Source organism: Papio anubis, chromosome 9 (genome assembly GCF_008728515.1).
Source record: "Papio anubis isolate 15944 chromosome 9, Panubis1.0, whole genome shotgun sequence".
NCBI lineage: Eukaryota > Metazoa > Chordata > Mammalia > Primates > Cercopithecidae > Papio > Papio anubis.
In genome coordinates, this window is record NC_044984.1 from 80,362,350 (window position 1) to 80,385,943 (window position 23,594).

The 23,594-nt window shown below is 33.8% G+C and overlaps 1 protein-coding gene across 7 annotated transcripts in view; it reads right to left on the bottom strand.

Moving 5' to 3' along the window:
• The window catches only part of MGAT4C (MGAT4 family member C), a 641,622-nt gene that overhangs the window by 28,245 nt on the left and 589,783 nt on the right, over positions 1-23,594 (bottom strand). For 3 of the 7 annotated variants that reach the window (XM_021922659.2, XM_031651116.1, XM_031651115.1), the window contains exon 1: positions 5,472-5,993. The exons of 3 other annotated variants lie outside the window; for them this stretch is intronic. Coding sequence is in view for 1 of the 4 variants with exons in the window: in XM_021922664.2 (XP_021778356.1) it covers positions 17,131-17,265 (135 nt within the window). In the remaining 3 variants the exon portion in view is untranslated. Of the gene's footprint in view, positions 1-5,471; positions 5,994-17,130; positions 19,026-23,594 lie in introns of those variants that run through there. One more of the 7 variants, XM_021922664.2, reaches the window with a different exon arrangement.

Sequence of the window (23,594 nt, forward strand, 5' to 3'; positions counted from 1 at the left end):
TAAACAGATTTAATACTTCTTTTCCAATCTCTAAGACTTTAACATTTTGTTGCTGTTATTGCTGCCTTATTTCCATGGCAATAAGTAAATGGGCTTCCAGTCACATGTTAAATAGAAGTTATTAAAACAAACTTCTGTGCTTTGTTATGATGTTAGGAAGAAAGCATTAAGTATTTCAATATAAGGTAAGAAGACAGCAGTAGTTTTCTTACAGATGCACCTTATCACACTGAGGACATTTCCTTCTATTCCTGGATTGATGAAGTTTGATATTGAGAATAACTGTGGGATGAATTTTGTCAAATATTTTTTCTCCATCTGTTGAATTTAGGGAGCTTTTTTTTCTCCTTTATTTTGCTATATGATGGATTATACTTGCTGGTTTTGTAATTTAAACCAAATAGAAGTATACATTAAGTAATTATATAATTATTTTTATATACTGTTGATTTGCTAAGATTCTCTTTCTGCATTTATGTTCTTCAGAAATATTGATACGTAATTTTCTTTTTTATTTTCCAAAATCTTTGTCAGTTTTTGCTATTGGAGTGCCAATCTCAGAGAAACCTTCAGTCTAGGGCTAATTTTGCCTTATAGCCAAGGCATACCCTTCTGAGTACTCTAATGACCCGCATATTACAAACTTTTTCATTTCAGTTAACAGAAATAAGAATTAGTCTTCTTTTCTGTGTGTGTTGCAGAAGACATTGCAACTGTTCCTTTCCAGTGATTCTTTAGCAACCTTGAATAGTTTGTTCACACACATGCCATGATAAATGTTCAGACATAAAATAATCCCTTTCTCTCTCTCCCTCTCTGCAGTTGTGTTTTCCATGCAGCTTTCTCCTCTCCAGTATCTGCTTGACAATTATAATTGTCAAGCAAGAATCCAAGTATCTTAGCTATGTCTCTTCAATTCAGAGAGATCAGTTGTCTCTTTGACTTCACTCTGCTTGTATTGCAACCCAGAAACTGTAGCCAGTAAGATATAAAAATAACTTCATTTCCACCCTCCACCCATCAGGAATCATTGTCTTGTTCTGCCTATTTTATAATGTCTAAATTTTGTTTTACATATATTAATTCTACTTTTTTTTTAGTTGTTTAAGGATAGAAGTAAATCTGATCCCTATTTCTCCATCATGGTAAGAAGCATCTTTCTGGTTATAAGATTATTTGCCTACACATTCTTTCCTTTATTTTCTTGAAAACATTGCTCCATTATTGTCTTGCTTTCTGTGTTACTGCTGAAAAATCTAATCTTGCCTGCTTTTCTTTCCATTATAAATGACTTGTCAAACATGAATGAGTTGGTTGTGTAGCTTAGAGGCTTGCTGAATATTTTATCTTTAAAGTGGAATCATATATGTTTTGGGGTTGTCAATTCTTGGTTAAGTACTCAAGAATTACTGAAGAAAATCAGAAAAATCACTCTTGATCACTTGATATTTAATTGTGTGTTTAATTCTAAACAGAACATAGGGAATATAGTGTAAGAATAATGCATAAATGTTATACATTCTGATAATGCCAGAAAATACCCAACTAAAAATACAAGGAGATAGAAAGGGGGAAGTAGTATAAACTAATACATCTACACTGTATAGATAATAGGTGTAAGTCATAAACTATTATTTAAAGCAAAACAGACATTAGAAGCAAAGTTAGAAAACGAGACTAATGAAATAAAGATAATTGTAAAAGCTAACTACTTAAACAAAACTGCAAGAGTTCCTAAATACCAAAATGAATACAAGAAAAATATCTGCAAAACTACTAGTGCTATGGCTTGAATGTCTGTCTCTTTTAAAACCCATGTTGAGGATGGGAGCAGTGGCTCATGCCTATAATCCCAGCACTTTGAAAGGCCGAGGCGGGCAGATCACAGGGTCAGGAGTTCGAGACCAGCCTGGCCAACGTGGTGAAATCCCGCCTCTACTAAAAATACAAAAAGTAGTCAGGGGTGGTTGTAGGTGCCTATAGTCCCAGCTACTCAGGAGGCTGAGACAGGAGAATTGCTTGAACTCATGAGGCAGAAGTTGCAGTAAGCCAAGGTTGTGCCATTGCACACCAGCCTGAGCAACAGAGCAAGACTCTGTCTCAAACAAACAAAACCCATGTTGAAAGATAATCCCCAGTGTAACAGTATTAAGAGGTGAGGCCCTTAAGAGGTGATTGGATCATGAGGCTTCTGCCTTTGTGAATGGATTAATCTATTCATGGATCAATGGGCTAATAGATTAATGGGTTATCACAGGAGAGGTTAGTTATCACAAGAGTGGGTCTATTATAAAAGTTAGCTTGACTCTCTTGTGCCCTTTTAGCCTTGTGATGCCTTTTGCCATGTTGTGATGTAGCATGAGGCCCTCACCAGAAGCCAACCAGATACTGCTACCTGATATTGGACTTCCCAGACTCCAGAATTGTAAAAAATACATTTCTGTCTATATAAATTACCCAGTCTCTGTATTCTGAGATGGCAACAGAAAACACACCAACACAATCACAAAGGGAAATATAATACAATGAGCAACTTTCTAAATCAGAAACACAGAAGGTGCAAGAAGTCAAAATTCCTAATAACAGGGGCCTTTAATTTTCACAGTTCAATATAAGTCAAGAGGCCAAAAATTGCCAAATATCACCACAGTAAATTGCATGAGCCAAGAACTTTTAGAGACATAAGCACAAGTTTATGGGTTCAAAAACACAGTGAAGGAAATTAATATTCTTCTCTCAGAATTTCCTAGTTTGAATAGTTTAAACATTAACAAAGACAGAGAATATAAAAAATCCAAAGTTATCTTTTAGAATTTTAATTTTGTGTGAGTTTTGGTCAACAAGGTACATATGATAGGTAGAGATTAAAAAAATATTTCATACCTGACCATAAACCAGTATAATTCAGAATATTACAACAGAGGAGAGAACCACATTACATGAGAGAGATGTTGTTGGCTTATAATAGTATAGTAGAAAATGAGATGAGAGAATTGAAGATATTTGGAAGCAAGTTATTTCCTAGGTAGTAGGATAGGGCTAATAGGCAGAAATTTAAATTTATATTTTAAATCCATAGATGCAGTAAAAACATTAGTAACTTAGGGTACCAGTGTAAAAAATGTATGTTAATATAATTTGTGAATAATACTGATTACTAGGAATAAACACTACATTGAATGTGGCAGACACAAACTCACCATTCTTTACCAGCTCCAAGGGTTAAAAGAAAGTAAAATTTTGGTCTCAAATTTGTAACCAGGTGAGCATACCCTGATAATATAAACTTCCATGTCACAAGCTACTGCCTGAAAATATCATTCATGCAAATGAAGATGACTTACTTGAGCAGTAGATTTTGGTTCCATGTTCAAATAACATTTTATCTGCTAGAATTTTTTTTTTGTTTTGGAATAATATTACAAAGGACAAGTATGTTTTTCTTTTAAGGCCATGAGTTGATTGTTACAGATTAGGTTCATTTGAAAAGTGGTAACTCATATTATCTTGATTTGAGTGAACTGTTTCTCAGGATGATACATCATCTTTATATATCCTGAATGTTATAGACATTTGTTTGCTAACAGCATATCCCACAATACGTTTTATTTCTTTCACACCCAATGGGAAATCATGAGGGTATTTTGTTTACTAATTACGTTGCGTTTTCAAAAACAGCTTCATCACAACTTTCTGATCCAAGGCTATTGATTACAGGACACAGTTATGGAAGCAAGGCTGTAACAATATCCTTACTTCTCTGTACCAAATATATGCAGCATTGGCATGTCTGCTTCAATAAGACTTAATCAGTTTTTGTTTGAATTATATGCGTTTTCAGAGAACTGGGTGAGGCCGGGAGCAATACTCAAGCCTGTAATCCTAGCAATTTGGGAGGCCGAGGCATGTGGATCACCTGTGGTCAAGAGCTTGAGACCAGCCTGGCCAACATGGAAAAACCCCATCTCTACTAAAAATACCAAAAAAAAAAATAAAAATAAAAATAAAAAATTAGCCAGGAATGGTGGCGGGCACCTGTAATCCCAGCTACTTGGGGGCTGAGGCAGGAGAATCGCTTGAACCCGGGAGGCAGAGGTTACAGTGAGCTGAGATAGCACCATTGCACTGCAGCCTGGGCAATAAGAGAGAAACTCCATCTCAAACAACAACAATAAAAACAAAAACAAAAACAAAAAAACCTGGGTGGTGGGCCTGCTGCAGTGGCTCATGCTAATAATCCCAGCACTTTGGGAGGGCTGAGTTGGGAGGATTGCTTCAGGACAGGGGTTTGCAACCAGCTTAGGCAACATAGTGAGGCATCATCTCCACAAAAATTTAAAAAAACATAGCCAGGCTTGGTGGCACATGCCTGTGGTCCTAGCTACTTGGAAGACTGAAAGACTGAGGTGGGAGGATTGCTTGAACCCAGGCAAACAAGGCTGCAAAGAACTATTATCACACTACTGCACACCTGGGTAATGAAGAATTAAGACCTTGTCTCTTCAGAAAAAAAAAAAAGTAAAAAGAAACAGATGAGTGGTGAATGTTCATTTACATCAAAGTAATATTTCAAAATATAAACATTAAAATTATTTTGAAGTGATACTGTACCAAGTAATTCATTTTTAAAATAGAAATAAATCATTTTGCTCTGTAGTTCCCCTCATAAAAGACTATTATATGTGGATATATGGATAAATATACTAACATAAAAAATACAATTATATATTCATGCATTTACACTTAATTTTGAAATTATACATAATGTGGCATATATTCCTATACATATAAATGCACAATTATACATATATAAATAGAGCTATATTCACTTATAAATCTGTGAGCACGTACTATTCTTCCGCACCATTTAGTACCAGTCCTACCTGAATTTTACCTACGGTTTACAAACCACTAACAAAAAGAATATGCGGCTTTTCTAGTGTCATGACGGTCCACAGAATCTTGGTTAAAAAACAAACAAAAAAAAAGACTTTCTTAGTAAATTCTTTTCTCTCCTACTCCCATAAATATTATCATTTTCCATCATTCTATCCAAGCTTTTCTTCTTTTTCTTTGTTGCAATATTTTTGGTATTACAGAACTTCTCTTACAGCCATATTTAGAGCTTCAGCTAGGACTCCTTCCTGAATCCCAGTATCAGCTTTTGAATAATGACTATTCTCTTTACCTATTTTTCTGCTGACCAATAAAACACAATGCATCTAAAACTGTAATTTTCCTTTCCTGCCAGCTTCTCCTTCCAGGTTCTTATTTTTGGTAGGCTCAGTTTTCTCAGGGCTAATATTATACCTTTTATTCTCTCATAATTAGAGACATGCCAAGTCCTCTCGTCCTCAATATCTCACCTGCCACAATGTTTCCTATTTAGTTATCACTGCCATAATCAAAGTTCCCGTTAATACTTCCTTTAATTTTGGCAACAGCATTACATTACTGATGGTTTTCCCTACCTGTTCATTACAATTTTGAAGCATCAACCCCTAAACCGGAAGTGGGAAACTAGTTTTGGACGTTCCATCCCTAAACCAGAAGAGGGATGATCCGCCCTTGAGAAGAGATCTTGATGCACTCCCAGCCTACAAGCTTTAAGCAGATGCCTGCTTGACGATGTTAATGGGGGAAACGTAACAATCCTGCCTTGCTGTGCTGCGATGTGAATCAAGAAGGCTGCCTGCAAATGATCTCAGTTAACTCAGTAAGAAACAGTCATGGCAACATCATGTGTTAGCGTGAACCTCAGCCAGCCCCGTTCGGAGCTCCAGGGGGAGGTCCTTTCAGGTCAGGGTTTCCCCGGACCTCATAATTTATGCTCTGAAAATTGTGCAGAAGTCGGTCTGCTTTCGCCCTGCTCATGGCAAGAACTGGGGGAAGAAACCTAATGCCCCTTCGAAAGTATGTATTAATTTTTCAGGGCCTGGAATTTGCTGAGCTTGTATTTGTATTCTGCATTTTATGAAAAAAATGACAATGAGGAGCGCCAAGGAGTACTTGGGAACGTGGAGGGCTTGAACAATTTATTATTATTATTATTATTATCATCATCATCATCATCATTATTATTTATTTTGAGACAGGATCTCTTGCCAGGTTGGAGGGTTCAAATGATACTCCCACTTCAGCCTCCTGAGTAGCTGGGACTACTGGCATGTGCCACCATGCCAAGCTAATTTTTCTTTATTTTTCATTTTCTTTTTCTTTTTTTTTGGAGAGGCAGGGATTTGCTATGTTGTCCAGGCTGGTCTTGAACTTCTGAGCACCAGTGATCAGCCTCAGCTTCCTGAAGTACTGGGATTAAAGGTGTGAGCCACCACACCCGGCCTCTGTGTCCTACTTCTGTTTTTTTCACTTCTGATGTGAAATAAACAAAGTTTATTCTGTTTTGTAATAATAAGAGTAGTTATATTAAATAATAGTAAGGCTGGTGCAAAAGTAATTGTGGAAAAAGCGCAATTACTTTTGCACCAACGTGTGTGTGTGCGTGCGCGCGCAATTTTTTTTTTTCTTCTGGGAAATAAAAAAAAAAGGAACTGGGGCCCAGTGTCCTGGAAACTGGAGTACTTCTAGCACTGTCTCCCTTTGCTGCCTCCCAACAAGCTGTTTGTGCTGTGGTCATGCCAATCAGCTGGGCTTTGAGGAGGAACTGGAGGACCAGCTATGAATGCACCGTGAGCGAGCATCTCCCATCTTGACTGTATGGAAGGCAGAGGTCTGGCATCCTTTGTGTCAGGACACTGAAATTTATCCAGATTAAGTATAACCTTTGCCCAAATCCACCTGGCTGGAAGAAGCACATTGCACAGTTGCCACCACAGTAAGTCTTGGATTGCTTGAGACAGGAGTTTTAGCAATTGCTGCAATAACTGGAGGAAGAAATAAAAATCCTTAGCAGCTTCATATAGAGAGTTTCAAGATGGTGACTCAGGATCTGAGCTGTCAACTCCAACAGTTCCCTCTGATTTTTAATGACCTTAAAGTGCTTTCATTTAGTGCCTTACTTGTATATAATCTCACATATTTTGTAAATGCAAAGCAAGTAAGCACATTCAAGGGCTATTGATCAATTACTTTTATTTCTTTGAGGTTCTGCACAATTGAACATCCCTGTGTTTTGGACACTTGAAGCTGGTAGGTGAGTGGTAGTAAGTATACAATTCCAAATAAATGGGCTACATTCCTTTCTCATGCACAGCACCTAACCGACTATTATTTCACATTGAACGCCAGTGGAATTATTCATAATTTCCAGGTGGCTCACATAGAATAGGCAAGGACTGAGATTTGCTTGTAGGATGAATAGGAAAAAAAAGAAATCAAGCATAACTTAAAAGTAATTACCCTTTTTTGGGAATGGAGCCCCAAATCTTTGATGAATTGTCATCACATATCAACTAAATGTACTCAACTGGGCCAATTCTTTTTCTAGAAGGAAACACTAATGCAGTTTATTAGGACACTACTCTAAAAGACAAATGCGATGTTCCTGTGTCATCAAGTTTTGTCACAGGGTTGAAATGACCTATCCCAGTGAAATTTCAGAGCCAGAAGATTTTCAAGTATCTATATGGAACCAGAGGGAGATAGAATGACCTTGCCAGGACTTGGACTTGTTTGGCAAAAGCCCTGGTTAAAGCCAGACCCAAGCTGTGGAAACTAATATTTTGTGCAGACAGGATAGTTCCAAGGAAGCTGTGCATTTTCCTGATACCAATGTTATCATCCCTGTGCCTGAATGTGTCTCCTGGGACAATGCAACACTTAACACAGAAGTAAAAAACCAATCTGTATGTTAGTTCTAGATTCCCCACTCCTGATTAGAAAAATTTAGGGATTCAACTACTTAGAAGCACGTAAAGCTGAGAAGGATGTTATTAGTGCAACACAGTGTATATTCATTCTCAAAGGCCTACGTGTACATTTTTTTTTTTTGGTATGCAGACAGGTTTTTCTACACAATTTCTTTCCACCTTAGGTATGCTACATTTCTGTGCATTAGCTTAAGAACACTAATATTCTCCACATTTGTCTCTCATTTTAATATCCAGGGATTTGCTCTCTTCTTTTATCAATTCTCTCATTTTAAAAGTTAATTTTTAAGTCAGCAAAATGTTACCTTATTACGGAAGATGCCTCTGAAGCCTATTTTCAGTCAGAAGTTGTTGTTCATTTTTTTGAACTCGTACCATTTTATCTGTACATCTCTTAGTTTCTTTAATACTTTCTACTTCTTAGAATTGTCATCTGTATGTCTTATTTCCCCTTGGATTCTGATCTTCTTAAATTTGAAAATAAAAAAAACACTTTTATTATATCACTTGAGTACATAGGGGAGTGTTTAAAAAGATTACAGCTACCACTCTGGTTTGAGTGTGTGTGTGTATTTGTATGAGTGTGTGTGTGTGTTTACATTGCAGGAATCTTGAACGTGGAGCTATATGACAAACTATCAGTCATGAAGATTTGTATTTATTATTTACAGCACAGCACCCCTTGAAAACTTGCTTAAGACTTTCCCTGATATAACCCAGATCTGTATGTTATTTTGGGGCTCTTTAATTGAAAAATCACAAATGAGCATATCAAACTTAACTTTGTCTACTAAGAAGGTACCATACATTTCTCTTTGTTTATAACTTATTTAAGTGAGAAGTGAGGATAATGCCGCTTGTTAAATTATATAATAAATATAAACATCTTTTAACTGCTATAAATAAAAATATTTTAAGATACTAAAAATGTAGCAGAAAAAAATATTGACACTGTGTACAGTTAGAAGATTAACAGCAAAACTGAGTACTGGGGGAAACTCAGACATGTAATGTAATCTGTCTAATATCAAAATTCATATATGATATAAAGTTTGAGGAGTCTCACAATTTAGGGACAGGTATTTTTGGAATCTGCTGGGCCATCTACTTGTCTTCACTGCCTCATACATATACATATATATGTAGAGAAATAACATTTTTAACTATTCTATTTGCCATTGGAACACAATGAATCTCTATTATTTACCTCTAATCATTGTTCATGAAGGCAGATAAAGTATTAGCTATACAAATGTTATTACATTTCTTCTTGGGAAGATAATGTGTGGGAACTTGTTAGCTTTCATCAACTCCAGAAAAATGCTCACTTATTAAGGAATTGATGCTGATATGCAATGACAAGTGAATTATTACACTGTAGAGTGCTTTGCTTAGAATGCGTATGACTGTGCATGTAATCACAAATTCCTCAGGTTTCTGGAGTGTTACTTGGACTATATGCAACAAACCGCCAAACATTAATGGGCTCAATTCTTTTCCTTCAGCTCTTCAAGGTTGCTCTTCCTCAGTGCAAACTATTCTGTGGCCCTATGTAAAAGTGGGAAAGAAGACCCATCTAAATGAAAGTGGTAACGTTAATCTACCCCAAGGCACTAAACTGTAGTATTTTATTTAATTATTTATTTTAAAATCAACAGAATGCAACAGTAAATTACATTCCCCAAATCATAAGGGCTGGTATTCAACACTTAACCTCAAGTCAGGGAAAACATAAGTGTTGCAGTCAACTCTTCATCTGTCTGACATGGTCCACTGTATGTATCTGACTTGCTTTGCTTGCTTTTTTAAATGCTTGCCCAACTTGTTTTTCAACTTTGCTTTGTGGAAGGCTGCGTATGCCCTCAGGGCAGTATTCAGTACTTTCTGACAAACAGAAAGAATGTTGCTGACATAGCAAAATCTTCAGAAAGCCAGAAAAATGAAAAGTTTTTCTGAAACATATTTATAATTACATTGTGTACAAAATCTCAGATATTGATAGGAGCACATGTAATTGTTTCGCTGTTTCATATTTTTTTACAGTCCCAAGTTGTATGTTCATCTATAGTATAGGTGGTAATGAAATAGAAAACATATTATATATATAAGGAGAGAGACAGAGAGAGAGAGAGAGAGGCTAGAGTATCCCACAATGATGTCCAGCAAGATTTACATTAAGTTTCACTTTAAGCTTCAACGTAAATAGAAAACGTGTGGCATTGACAGGATCAAGATTTCCTGCCAGTGATTACAGAAATAATAAAAGTTAAGATGAGGATTGGGAAGGGACAGTAAACTCTTCCAATATTAAAGTTAATTGAGACAAGTTATGTTGTAATTTATTTACCAACTTCTTTTTTACACTATCATTCTCTTAAATATTTCTTTTTTTTTTTTTTTCTGTGAGCTAAAAAAAGGCTTGGTTAGAATAGAATCAGTAGTAGCAAACATAGAACTAACTACATCAGCAAGAGAACAGGAATTAACTCGTTCTGAGAAAAGTTATGACTGTGAACACTGTTTTGATTTGTGGTGGGGAAGAGAAGAGTGACAATGATGATGAAAATAACTTAAGTCTTTCAAAGGGCTATAAAACATGCTTTGTTAAATCCTCCATAAAACTCATGAGGTAGGTAAAAATATATTCATGAATATTCTTACACTACAAATACAAACTGAACTAAGATAGGTTTAGTGGTGTGCCCCAGTTTAATAGATAGCAAGTATGCTGTCATACCTATGTATGATAAACGGCAATTTGGTTTCAACACAGGCCTTTGTAAATAAATCTCTGATGTTTTACACATCTTAGTCTACACAGAGATTATCAGAGAGATAACTATTAGGTGCTTCAAAGTCAAGTTAAAAATTGGTTAAGCAAATAATATTGAAGAACAGTAGCAATCATGTTTCCACCATTAATGTTAAGACATAATACTTAAGATGATTATTTTTCCTTAAAGGATGGTGTAAGCGTTTATGTACAACCACTAGTATAGTATAAAAGGCAATAATAAATTGTCTCGATAATATTGTCCCACATTTTCACTGTACATTTTTCATATAATAATAGATCAGGTAAACTAACTTGAATTTGGTAGTACCAAATAACAAATTTGGGCAGATTTAATGCATGCATTAATATATTTTTACATTTAAGTAATATGCTCAGATTACAAATTATTTTCCTGTTTAAGTGTTATTTTTCCTAAGCTTGTTATTAAATTCTAAAAATAATAAGAATTTTGTTACTGATAAATCATTACCATTCATTTATTATTTCACTCAAACATTTAATGAGTTTATAATAGGTACCAGATACCTGTGCTATGCACAATGACTGCAATTTAATATGCACCTTAACTAGAACAGAACAATATTACAGAGGAAGTACAGTATAAACACATGTTGTGGCTAGAAATGCTTTTAATACTTTCCTGATAGCTGTTATGAAGAATTTTTAAAAACATTTTAAATGGTTACTCAGTCTGTATTGCCCAAGACATTAAGTATTGCCTTAATTCTTTCTGCACTTACTGAAGCCCTACTATGCACATGGCACTGTGCTAAAAAGAAAAGTAAATATTAATTTAAAGTCCATGTTCTTTCTGGTCCTGCTGGCTCACCGTCTGTAATTTAAGTGTTTTGGGAGGCTGAGGTGGGAGGATGACTTGAGACCAGGAGCTTGACACCAGCCTGGGCAACATAGTGAGAACTTATCTCTATGAAAAATGATAAAAAATAATTGCTGCTCATAGTGGTGCACACCTGTAGTCCCAGATACTCGACAGGCTATGACAGAGGATCACTTGAGCACAAGAGTTCACATGATTGTGCCATGTACTTCAGCCTGAGTGACAGACTGAGACCCTGTCTCTAAAATAAAGTAAGTCCCTGTTCTTGCAGTAATGTCTAATGCAAGGCAAAAGGAAGGTAAATGTGCCCAAAAGTAGATTCATAAAGTGTTAGAGACATGATGTTACAAAAATGTACAGGTTATAATAGAAACATAAAACAGGGAAATAAGGTACTTTTCTACTGGGGACTTGGCTGTTTTCAGAGAATATTACATAGAGGAGATGAAGGCAGACAGGGAGTAAGACAAGAGTGGGAAAGACCCCAGGGTAATAGTATGGCAAAAAAAAAAAAAAAAAAAAAGGTAACATAAGGAGTGTAACATTTCTATATTATAAAGTTGTTGATATTTCCTGTTTTCGTAAAATCTCACCACCATCTAAGTGGAAATAGTATAAATTAATGCATTATAGAGCTCATGATAAACAAAATGAACAGCCTGGTTTCAGATTTATATTCTGTAATAGTTTTATTAAATGAGAAGATAATAAGAAAATACCTTGAAATTTTTGAAGGGAAATGTTATGTTATTGTTCCATAATTGTAGTTCACAAAAGTTCTCTTTATTTTGCAGAGGCAAAGTAATTTTTTTTTTTTTTTTCTGATAGGTAAGGTCTTCAGAAATAAAGTATTGATTTATTTTCCTCTTTAGAAAATAATTAAAATTTCCACCAAGTCATTTTAGAGATGAATTAAGAACCAAGAATGGAGAGACTATGGTGAAAAGTGACAGCAGTTTTTTCTTACTTAATTTTGATTCCAGATTCAAGAAACCAGTAGGATTTAGGTATCCTCAGGTTGCTTTTAAAGCCAAGTGGTGAAGCTAGATTTTTATATTAAGTACTATTTAAGACTTTATATTAAGCTTGGTTCCTGTTTTGTAACTTCAAATTTTGTAGAATCACAAAATATATTATATATGTTATATAAATACTTATGTAATTATATGTTTATATTATAGAAATATTTATTATTATATACATATAATAAAACTGCATCCAAGCTTCAAATAGAACACATAATATTGTTGTTTGTAGCCACTTGAAGCAGTAACTAGCTTTTTTTCCATTCATGAATTTACTGAAAATGACTATAATATTTGCATGGTTTGTAGTTTATAAGAATAATTACAGAGTGTTTGTTCTTGTTTATCCCATTTAGAAAGTTAGAGCTGAGCTGGGCAATTTAAAGGTCACTTCCATGTCGAGAAACTTGAGAAATGATTTTTTAATTTATCTTTAAAATTCTTCCTGAATGAACAAGTATAATATGTATCAAAAAAACCTCCACATATTATCTCGCATTTAAGACCTCTAATGTTCTTATATGTTTAATATGTAAAACTTTAACTATGAAAAAATGTATACAGAGAAAGACTAAAGAACTACAATGACATATCAATAGTATGCATTTTGTACAATTATGGATGTTTGTTACTTTTTTCTTTATACCTTTCTATATTTTGTAATTTTTAAATTATGTATATATCCATTAACCATCCCTTCTTTCCAGCTTCAGATAATCATCATTCTACTCTGTATATGGGTAAATAATGCTAAACAGGGATACAGAATAGAATAATGGTCTTACTTTTGACACTTACTTTTGTCTTTTCTCAATTAATAATTTTTTCTATTCAAAAAATATGCATATAGCTTATATTTAGAAAAATGCATTTGAAAAAGCCCTAAAATTCTGTATATACTATCAAAATTATGCAAAAAATATAGAGCAAAAATTCTAGAAGGGACTAGATCTAAAGTTAAAAATTGTCTTCCAAGCCTAACAGGGTTTTACTTCTTTCCCTTTGTACTTTGTAAAATTACTGCTCTTATATTGATTTTATAGAAGATATAATTTTCATTTATATAAAGACTCTTAAAGCTGCACTCTAACATCTGAATTGACAAATCAGGCCACAGAATTGTACATCATAGTGCATGAATGACAAGTAATTTCAGATTGACTCAAGTTGGTAATTCAAGTTTAAGAAGAAAGATGTCATTGGCGATAATTCAGATAAAAGAAGAAAAATGTCATTAACTATCCTACAGCCTACTCCCAATGAGATTGAAGGAGTAATTTCCATAGTCAAATGGTCAAATGTGAAGAATAAGTATCTGTGTTCTAAGGACATTTATAGTAATGGTATAATTAACATTTAAAAAATGCATTTTAAAGTGTCAATTCCCGTTTTTCGAGTTATCAAATCTTAAACATTTCAAATACCCGACCTAGTTTTTTTTTTTTTTTTCTATTTTCAGACTGAAGTTTAGGATTAAACCTTGTTATATTAACAACTGTATGACAATCTTGATTCATTTGGCTTACTTAAGATGAAACCGGAATTCAAATGTTGTCTTTTCCTGTTGGTCACAGATTCCTTTAAGTAAATTATCAAGTGATTTTTATAAAGAAATAACTGAATTTTAAAATAGACATAACCTAGATTTATTACCAGGTCCCTAAACATAATTTTTATACCAACATTTCAGTATATCTTTTTTTTTTTTTTTTAATTTCCCTGATGGTATAAATTACTTTATCGATTAGGAAAGAAGTTATGGTTTGAGAGCACAATAAAAATCTGCAATGAAAAACTCTTTCTAGAAAGAAATTAATAATTTCAACAGTGAAAATCAATTTTCCTATGTTCAATCTTATAATCTATTTTGCATTATTTCCCTTGTGTAATCGAAACATCATTGATTCATGGCATTATGTAGATAATCAACTAAAATGAAAGAATGACATAAAATATATTTCTCTATGACTATCCCCTAGCTGTCTCATACTAAAATACTTAAATTTCTATATTCAATAACTAAAGATGTCATGAGAGAATTAAACAGTTTTAAAAATTTATCCATTGTTGAAAAACCCATAAAACAATATTTTTATATGTTGTTTCAAATATTTATAACTTATAAAGATAGGAAGAATAGGCTATTAATAAGAGCTATGAAGAAACACTAAAATTCTAAATTCTAAGGGAAATTATTTTATGATAGGCTGTAGGACTCTCTACATGCATTATCTATTTTAATCCTCCTAGGACTCCAATTACTAGATATTATCATATCTATTTACTTATCAAGGAAAAAATGAGGCTTTAGGGGATGTTTAATGAACTTTTCCAGGATTTCATAACTATTGGGACGAGGTGTATCTGACTCCCCAGACTGTGGTGTTGGACATCATGCTATGTTGTCTCTCTTCAAATAATGAAAGTAATTAATCAACAACTCAATCTTAATGCTTAGGGCTCTTGATACATACATACATATATGTTTTTAATCTGACAAATGGTTCAATATTAGTGAATATACAATGATACATTATAATACTTGTAATACTGTAGATACATCCTGCAGTTATGATGGTGTATTTATGTCATCCGTCCTGAAATTTCATGTTCTTGCTAACACCAAAATTTTTAAAAATACTGTGGTAACAAAGTAAGTGTCCAAGTCCTATTCATAAGAAGTGGGGATATAAAATAAGAATAATTTTACTTTTATTTTTAATTACAAAAGCAATGCAAGAATGTAGAAAAAATAGAAGCAGTTGAATATTCTCCTCTACTCCCATCACAGTAATTCCTACTACTGATTACCTTTACTGCTACAATTTGTTTTTTAGGACCTTTTCTGTGCATTTGTGTGCACATACACACACAGATGCACACACAAATACTAAACACACACACACACACACTTGTTTAAAAATAACACATACGTTGAACCATATCATGTTTTCGTTTATTTCACTATATCTTGAAAATCTTTTCATATCAGCACAAATAGGTTCACTTTACTCTTTCAAACTGCTGAATAGTCTAGTTGAAACATGTATTTATTTAACCCACTCCCTTAGTTCCAAATATTACCTTACAAAAATGATACAATTAAAATTTGTATAAGATATCTTTGTGCCTAATTTTTTGATATAAACATATTAGTAAAATTGATGGGTCAAAAGGTAGTCTCATTTATGAGAGCTACTTCCAGCTCCCCTTAGTCTTGTAATATATTCTTGTGCATTGACCATAACATTACAAGTGGTTCAGTGTTTATTTTCTGCATTTCAAATAGATCTTCCCCCAGTAAATTTAAGCAGATCTGAGATATTGCTGTTGACAGCTTAGTTAAATAAGCTTTCTCAGCTCTTCCAATTTATGTGTGTATAATTTCTCTAGAGTCCAGAGGATTACTAAAAGGGATCCTTTTCAATTAAAGTAGCAACAGTGAAGCATTTGTGTATGATACCATTTATTAAGTGGAAGGTAATCCTTATGAAAAATACACTTGTTGCAATCTATTTGCATTTAATTTCCAAAGTCATTATTAACCAGTTCTCAGTATACTATAAGTAGGTCCATATTCTAAAAGGAAAAATAGTGACAACACATAACTACAATGAATCATTATTAGGAAATCTTCAGGAAATAACGAATTTTTCACTATCACAGTGTACCTCACTTCATAAGCAAACCAAACGTAACAGTATCATAATAGAAGAGGAAAGGGCTACCTGGAGACCTCTGGGAAGCATATTCATGGGGTTTTCCTGGCTGTTGTCTCTTCTGATAACTAAACTTTTGCTGTATTTCATGTTTTCTCAAAGACAATGGCTGTGACTAAGTTAAAATATCCTAGCATAAAGCATTATTTAAACCTAATTAAAAATTTTTATATTTTAAGTAATTTCATTACATTTTCGTTTTGAAAATTATAATTTTCTGTTTTATTGGCTACTCTAATATTGAATGTTTAATTATTTAGATCAAATATTATAATATGATGTACTATATTTCTGTTCCAGAGAACAGAATAGAAAAAATTTATTTTAAAATATACGTGGTTTTTCATGAAATTAATATGATAAAAAACATTAACATAAAGTATAGGTCATTATATACTGCACATTATAACTGTATTTTATCTGATTAAGAATTGTGGTCCAGTTAAAATAGTTTGGTTAATGGGAAATTATCCATTTTAAAGACACATTTTGGAGTTTATGTGAATACATGTAATGCTGAAATATGTTAAGCATAATTTAATATTTCACGGTTTATCAAATAGTTCAAAAGCTTTCAATGCCCCATGGCCCTCATTATAGCTTTTACTATAATTTTCCAGAGATCTGACTAATTTCTAAAGTTCACTTCACTTTGCTAAGTTCATCGTTGAAATAACAGTGATGATCCATAATCATTTCATTTTTCCTAGAAAAAATATTTTATATATACAGTAATTATTTATCATCAGTATAAAATATTATAGATCATAATAGCTTATCATCAATATCATATTGTATTTTATACATTTTACATTGACCTACGTTATATACATTCTCCAGCCTTTGAAAATCAAGGGCATCGAGTCAAAAAATTATCAAACACATGCTGTTAAATCTTCCATCAACTACCTTTTCTAAATAATACCTTGCATCTTCTGGATCCCTTTGCCACACTCCTCTGCACAGTCTTTCTTAAAACAAATCTGACCATGTCCTTCCCAAGCATGAGACATTCCAAGATTCCATCTGCTGATGGCAAAAAGTGCAAAATCTTTTTCATTGTTATTAAAAGCTCCTATTACCTTCTCTTGCCCTAGTAATTGGCAGCATTCCATTGCAACACCATGCCCTTTGTCTGCTGACATACCCTGAACTCCTCATCGTGGCAGGGCAAGTGATGCTCTCACTATGAAGTATTGCCGATTTCTCTCCTATAGGTAAGAAGTGGTCAGTACTTCTTTGGGGTCTGGTGTCTAACTTGCAGCTTGTCCATCACATCATCTTTAACACTTTCTTACCCTTATTTCTGTACACAACTTTTTTTTCCCTGGTAAACTCTGGGCTCACTGAAGGCAAGAAATTAGGCCCAGGTATACCTCAGAAATGTTCCCTAACAGTTTTGATTAGAATTTTAATTGATAAATTTTACCATTTGAGAACACAGACAGAGTCATCTCTTTAATTAAAATTTGAGAAACCTTTAGTAGAACGTCAAGGAAATTGTTTCTGTTAGTAAGACACTATGTTGCCATTCTGTCAGCTATGTTGTGTGGAAAAATACAGGTTAGGTTTTGATCCTGGTTCCTAGAGATTATAAATATTGGGGGTAGGATTACCTTATTAAAACAAAAGCACTGAGAAAGAAAATAAGTGGGGGAATCCATATTATAACTAAGAAATGATATCAGATCTCACATTACATATTCCAATTATCTATATTTTCACTGTACATGTAATTATTGTGCTTACTATATTATTGCTTTATCATTCAAACTGGGGTAGTATGCACTATCTTTTCTATTTTCTAATTATTGTTTGCAGTATTTATTATCGAGATGGTCTTATGGCTGATATTTATAAAAGACTGAAATGATTAAAGACAAAACATAGTAAATGCCTGATGCTATTTAATGGACAATAGTATAAGCAGTAAAGCCTGATGATCTCCAGTATTATATATATAACCAGCATATTTAACTTTTAGTATGTGTCAGGCTCTATGTAAGATGTTTACATGCTTCTAATTTTCATTAAAACTTGTTATATGTCAATATCGGATCAAAAAGGACAGAGTCGAAATCTAGAACGAGTCATGGGAAAGAAAGGAGTACTAAACATCAGTATGCAGCCAATTTGAGTGTAGGGCTGGATCTGCTGTCACTTATGAGAAAAACTATAACAGAAAGGTTGCTAATGCCCTACTGACCTTACTATGCTTTTTAAATAGTTCATTTAAATACATATAAACTTGTTTAAATTGGTTGGACAGAGATCTAACTTGCTAAAAACTAGCAGAGTAAAATCTTTTTACAGTGTGAGAATGAGAATACAAACTTCCCTTTCAGCTTCTTTCCTTAATCACAATTTCCTGCCTTAAAGAAAATGTCAGGAGGCTGGATCTACCCAAAAAAGTAGAGAGGAGAACCCGCTTAAATATTTCTAGACCATTATAAATTGATTTATTATTTTCTCTATTTTCATTTTCTTCAGCGAGGACGGAGCCACTCTTCTAATTTAATACCGTTGCCCATGATATGAGTGATGACACTTTATTTATACCTAATGAGGAACTTTACAGGTTAGATATATTGCAATTAGATCCTGTCTCAGGGTTTTCTCTTTATTCATTGATGAATGTATGTAATTCAAGAACATTAAAAACAACTGTGAAAGTATAATTATTACAGATGAGAAAGTGTCTGGGGATTAATTTTATTACATAAAACCGTATTTGGAGGGACAGTATAGAAACAGTCATTTATACGGCTGGGCGCGGTGGCTCAAGCCTGTAATCCCAGCACTTTGGGAGGCCAAGACGGGCGGATCACGAGGTCAGAAGACCGAGACCATCCTGGCTAACACGGTGAAACCCCGTCTCTACTAAAAAATACAAAAAACTAGCCTAGCCGGGCGAGGTGGTGGGCGCCTGTAGTCCCAGCTACTCGGAGGCTGAGGCAGGAGAATGGCGTAAACCTGGGAGGCGGAGCTTGCAGTGAGCCGAGATCCGGCCACTGCACCCCAACTGCACCCCAGCCTGGGCGACAGAGCGAGACTCCGTCTCAAAAAAAAAAAAAAAAAAAAAAGAAAGAAAAGAAACAGTCATTTAATAATAAACATTAAGTTTCTTAACAAGAAGTAGCAATTGACTTGGACAAATGTTTGTTGTGCCTATTAAAAAGAGCACATTAAAAATCAGGTAAAAATTACATCAAGCACATTTTTTTCCCTGCAGTGGAAATACCGTATTTCATGACAAAGACTTATAAATGAAGGAAGAAAAGAGATGGCAATACGTGTGAGTTGTGCTATTTTACAAGAGAGACACAGGCGTCTCAGAGATTGAAATAATTTTCCCACGTAGATACAACTGTTAAGTCAGAGTAAAATTTGTACTTAGGTTTGTACATCTTGGAATCTCATGCCAACTGGTTAAAAAAATTCATGTGAACAATTTGTATGATGCTTATGTGTATAGAATGACACTGGAGTTGAAATCAATATAATTGTGGAATTGAAAAGATGACAGTCTATGCCAGAATTCTTCACTTTATAGACTAAATATGAGATGATGTCTATACTATGACTTAATATTAGTGAGTATGACTACATTTACAGACTGTTACATGAGATAAAACACACTAAATGAAAAGGTTCACTGGTACACTTGTATCAAAGACTAACAATAATAAGCAGTGAAAAGGTTTACTGGTATCAAGCACTTGTTGAGAAATCTATTAGTTGTAAAACATTGGATTGGGAGTTTTTAAAACAAGGTTAAAGAGGCAAGATTGAAATTTCATTAGATGTTATAAATATTTATGCATTGTTTCCCAATGGAATATTACTTATATTCTAATCCAGAAGGAAATGTTTGTCATTTACTCAATAGTTCAAAGCATATTTTATTAAATTATGAGAAATGGGCTAAAACTGATAATCACAGAATAATGAAGCCAGAAAAAAAGTAAAGATTATTAGTTCAATTACAACTTTATGCAGAAGAAAAGTTCAATGCCAAAATAATCCAAGTGACCAATTTAATTTGTTATTGATAGGACAAAAACTAGCCAGAGGTTTCTTGAAGTTTGATGTAGTATATTTGAAAGAATGCAAAATTGTACTTAGAGTCTACGGTAACAGTGTTTCTTGTAACCATTACATTTAGTCACCAACAAAAGCATAAAACATGTATAATCGAATATGGGAGTAATAGCATGTTGGTGCCACACTTACTATTGACATTCTTTCTCAAATTAAATCTATCATAGTCAGTGGTTCTCTTCACATTATGAATAATTGTGTTTTTTTCTAAAAAAATCAACTCAGGTTGCAACATCATGTATGAAATACTTTATGCATCTTAAGTACTAGAATCACAGTGTGGTAAGAGGTTAAGTAGGAACCAATAATAACTGAGTGAATAGTAGATTCACATCCAACATTTAATTTTCAGGGTCACAGTGGGATAAACCAAGTGAAACGATGGCCAAAATGGTGTGCATAGAAATTTATATAAAACATTATTTCTGTCTTTGCTGCATTCTTTTTATCTGGTTTTGCTGACCTTTTATAGTGGTATTTATTTCAGTTAAATTTGCTTATGTTGTTCTTACACTTTAATGCATGAGAGCAAAATATTACATAAATATTTAAGGAGACTAGATTATGAATATGCATGAATATATTAACATCAATAACAAAGCAATATATCAGTTGGAAAAAGACCTGAAAAATAGGAATTTTATTGCAACACCTGCAATGTTCAATGATGTAAGGTTCACAAAAATAGCAACCAGAAGGGAAATAAACATTCTAGCAGCATTAATGTGGTCTACACAATATGCAAAAATGGAGCAATTTCGGATAAGTATCTGGAGTTCTCTTGTGTTTTTACTTTATTCCATTTTATTTATTTATATACTTACTTGTTAACTTTTATCTTAGGTTCAGGGGTACATGTGCAAGTTTGTCTCATAGTTTAATTGTGTGTCACTGGAGTTTAGTGTAGAGATTATTTCATTACCCAGGTAATACGCATAGCACCTGATAGGCAGTTTTTTGATCCTCACACTTCTCTTATCATACACCTCAAGTGGGCCCTAGTTTCTGTTGTACTTTTATCTGTGTCCATATGTGCTAAATGTTTAGTTCCCACTTACAAGTGAGAACAGGTGGTATTTGGTTTTCTGTTCTTGTGTTGGTTCATTTAGTATAATGGCCTCCATCTCCATCTGTGTTGCTGCAAAGGACATAAACTGATTCTTTATGGCTGTGTAAGGTTCTTTATGTATTCTACCATTGATGGACATTTAGATTTATTCCATGTCTTTCCTTTTGAGAATAGTGCCACAATGAATATATCTGTGTTTTTATGGTAGAATGATTTATTTTCCTTTGAGTATATACCAAATAATAGGATTGCTGGGTTGAACAGTAGAATTACCATTTTGAGATATTTGAGAAATCGCCACACTGCTTTCCACAATGACTGAACTAATTTACATTTACCAACAGTGTACAAGCGTTACCTTTTCTCTGCAACCTTGCCAGCATCTGTCATTTTTTGACTTTTTAATAATGACTGGCGTGAGTTGGTATCTCATTGTGAGGTTGATTTGCATTTCTCTAATTATTAGTAATGTTGAGCAGTTTTTCGTATGTTTGTTGGAAATGTGTATGTCTTCTTTTGAAAAGTATCTGTGTCCTTTGCCCACTAAATAATGGAGTTTTTGTTTTTGCTTATTAATTTGTTTAAGTTCCTTGTAGATTCTGGATATTAGACTTTTGCTAGATGAATAGTGTGCAAATATTTTCTACTATTTTTGGTTGGTTGTTTAACTTTGTTGATAGTTTCACTGTGCAGAAGCTTTTCAGTATAATTAGGTCCAATTTGTCAATTTTTGTTTTTGTTGCAATTGTTTTTAGCATTTTTGTCATGAAATCTTTGCCAAGTCCTATGTCCAGAATGGTATTTCCTAGGTTATCTTCTACAGTTATATCGTTTTAGGTTTAACATTTAAGTCTTTAAATCATCTTGAGTTGATTTTTGTATATGGTGTCTATATTTAGTTTTTGGCATATGGCTAGCTAGTTATCCCAGAACCATTTGTTGAATAGGGAGTCCTTTCTCCATAGCTTGTTTTTGTAGACTTTGTTCAAGGTCAGATGGTTTTAGCTATGCAGCATTATTTCTGGGATCTCTATTCTGTTCCTTGGTCTATGTGTCTGTTTTTGTACCAGAACCATGCTGTTTTGGTTGCTGTATCCCTGTAGTATAGTTTAAGTTGGGTAATGTGATGCCTCCACCTTTGTTCTTTTTGCTTAGGATTGCCTGGGCTATGCAGGCTCTTTTTTATTTCATATGGCTTTTCAAATAGTTTTTTTCCCCTAGTTTTGTAAAGAATGCCATTGGTAATTAGACAGTTGAATCTTTAGATTGCTTTGGGCAGTATGACTATTTTAAAATATCAATTCTTTCTATTTATGAGCATGGAATGTTTTTCCATTTGTTTATGTTGTCTTTGATTTCTTAGAGCAGTATTTTATCTCTCACTGTGAAAGTCTTTCACTTCCCTAGTTAGCTGTATTTCTGGGTATTTTTTTTCTTTTGGTGGATGTTGTAAATGGGATTGCATTCGTGATTTGGCTCTCAGCTTGGATGTTGTTGTTGTATAGAAATGCTACTGATTTTGCTATATTTGTTTCATATCCTGAAACTTTGCTGAAGTTGTTTATCAGATCAAAGAGTTTTGGGGAAGAGACGATGGGGTTGTCTAAGAATAAAATCACATTCTCTGTAAAAAGGGATAGTTTGACTTCCTCTCTTTCATTTCCTATGCCTTTTATTTCTTTCTTTTACCTGATTACTCTGGCTAATACTTGTAGTACCATGTTGAATAGGAGTGGTGAAAGAGGGTATCCTTTTCTTGTTCCAGTTCCCAAAAGCTTCCAACTCTTGCCCTTTCATTATGATGTTGGCTGCGGGCTTTTATCATTATGATGTTGGCTGTGGGCTTTTATTTTAATTTTTGATGGCTCTTATTTTTTTAATATATTCCTTCAATACATAGTATTTTTAACATGAAGGGATACTGAATTTTATTGAATGCTTTTTTCTGTATCGGATGAGATGATCATGTATTTTTGTTTTTAGTTCTGTTTATATGACAAATCACATTTATTGATTTGCATATGTTGAACCAACCTTGCATCTCAGGGATGAATCCTGATTGATAATGATGGATTAGCTTTAGACGTGCTGCTGGATTCAGTTTGCTAGTATTTTGATGTGGATTTTTGCATCTGTTTACCAAGGATATTGTCATGAAGTTTTCTGTTTTCGTTGCGTCTCTACCAGGTTTCAGTATCAGGATGATGCTAGCCTCCTAG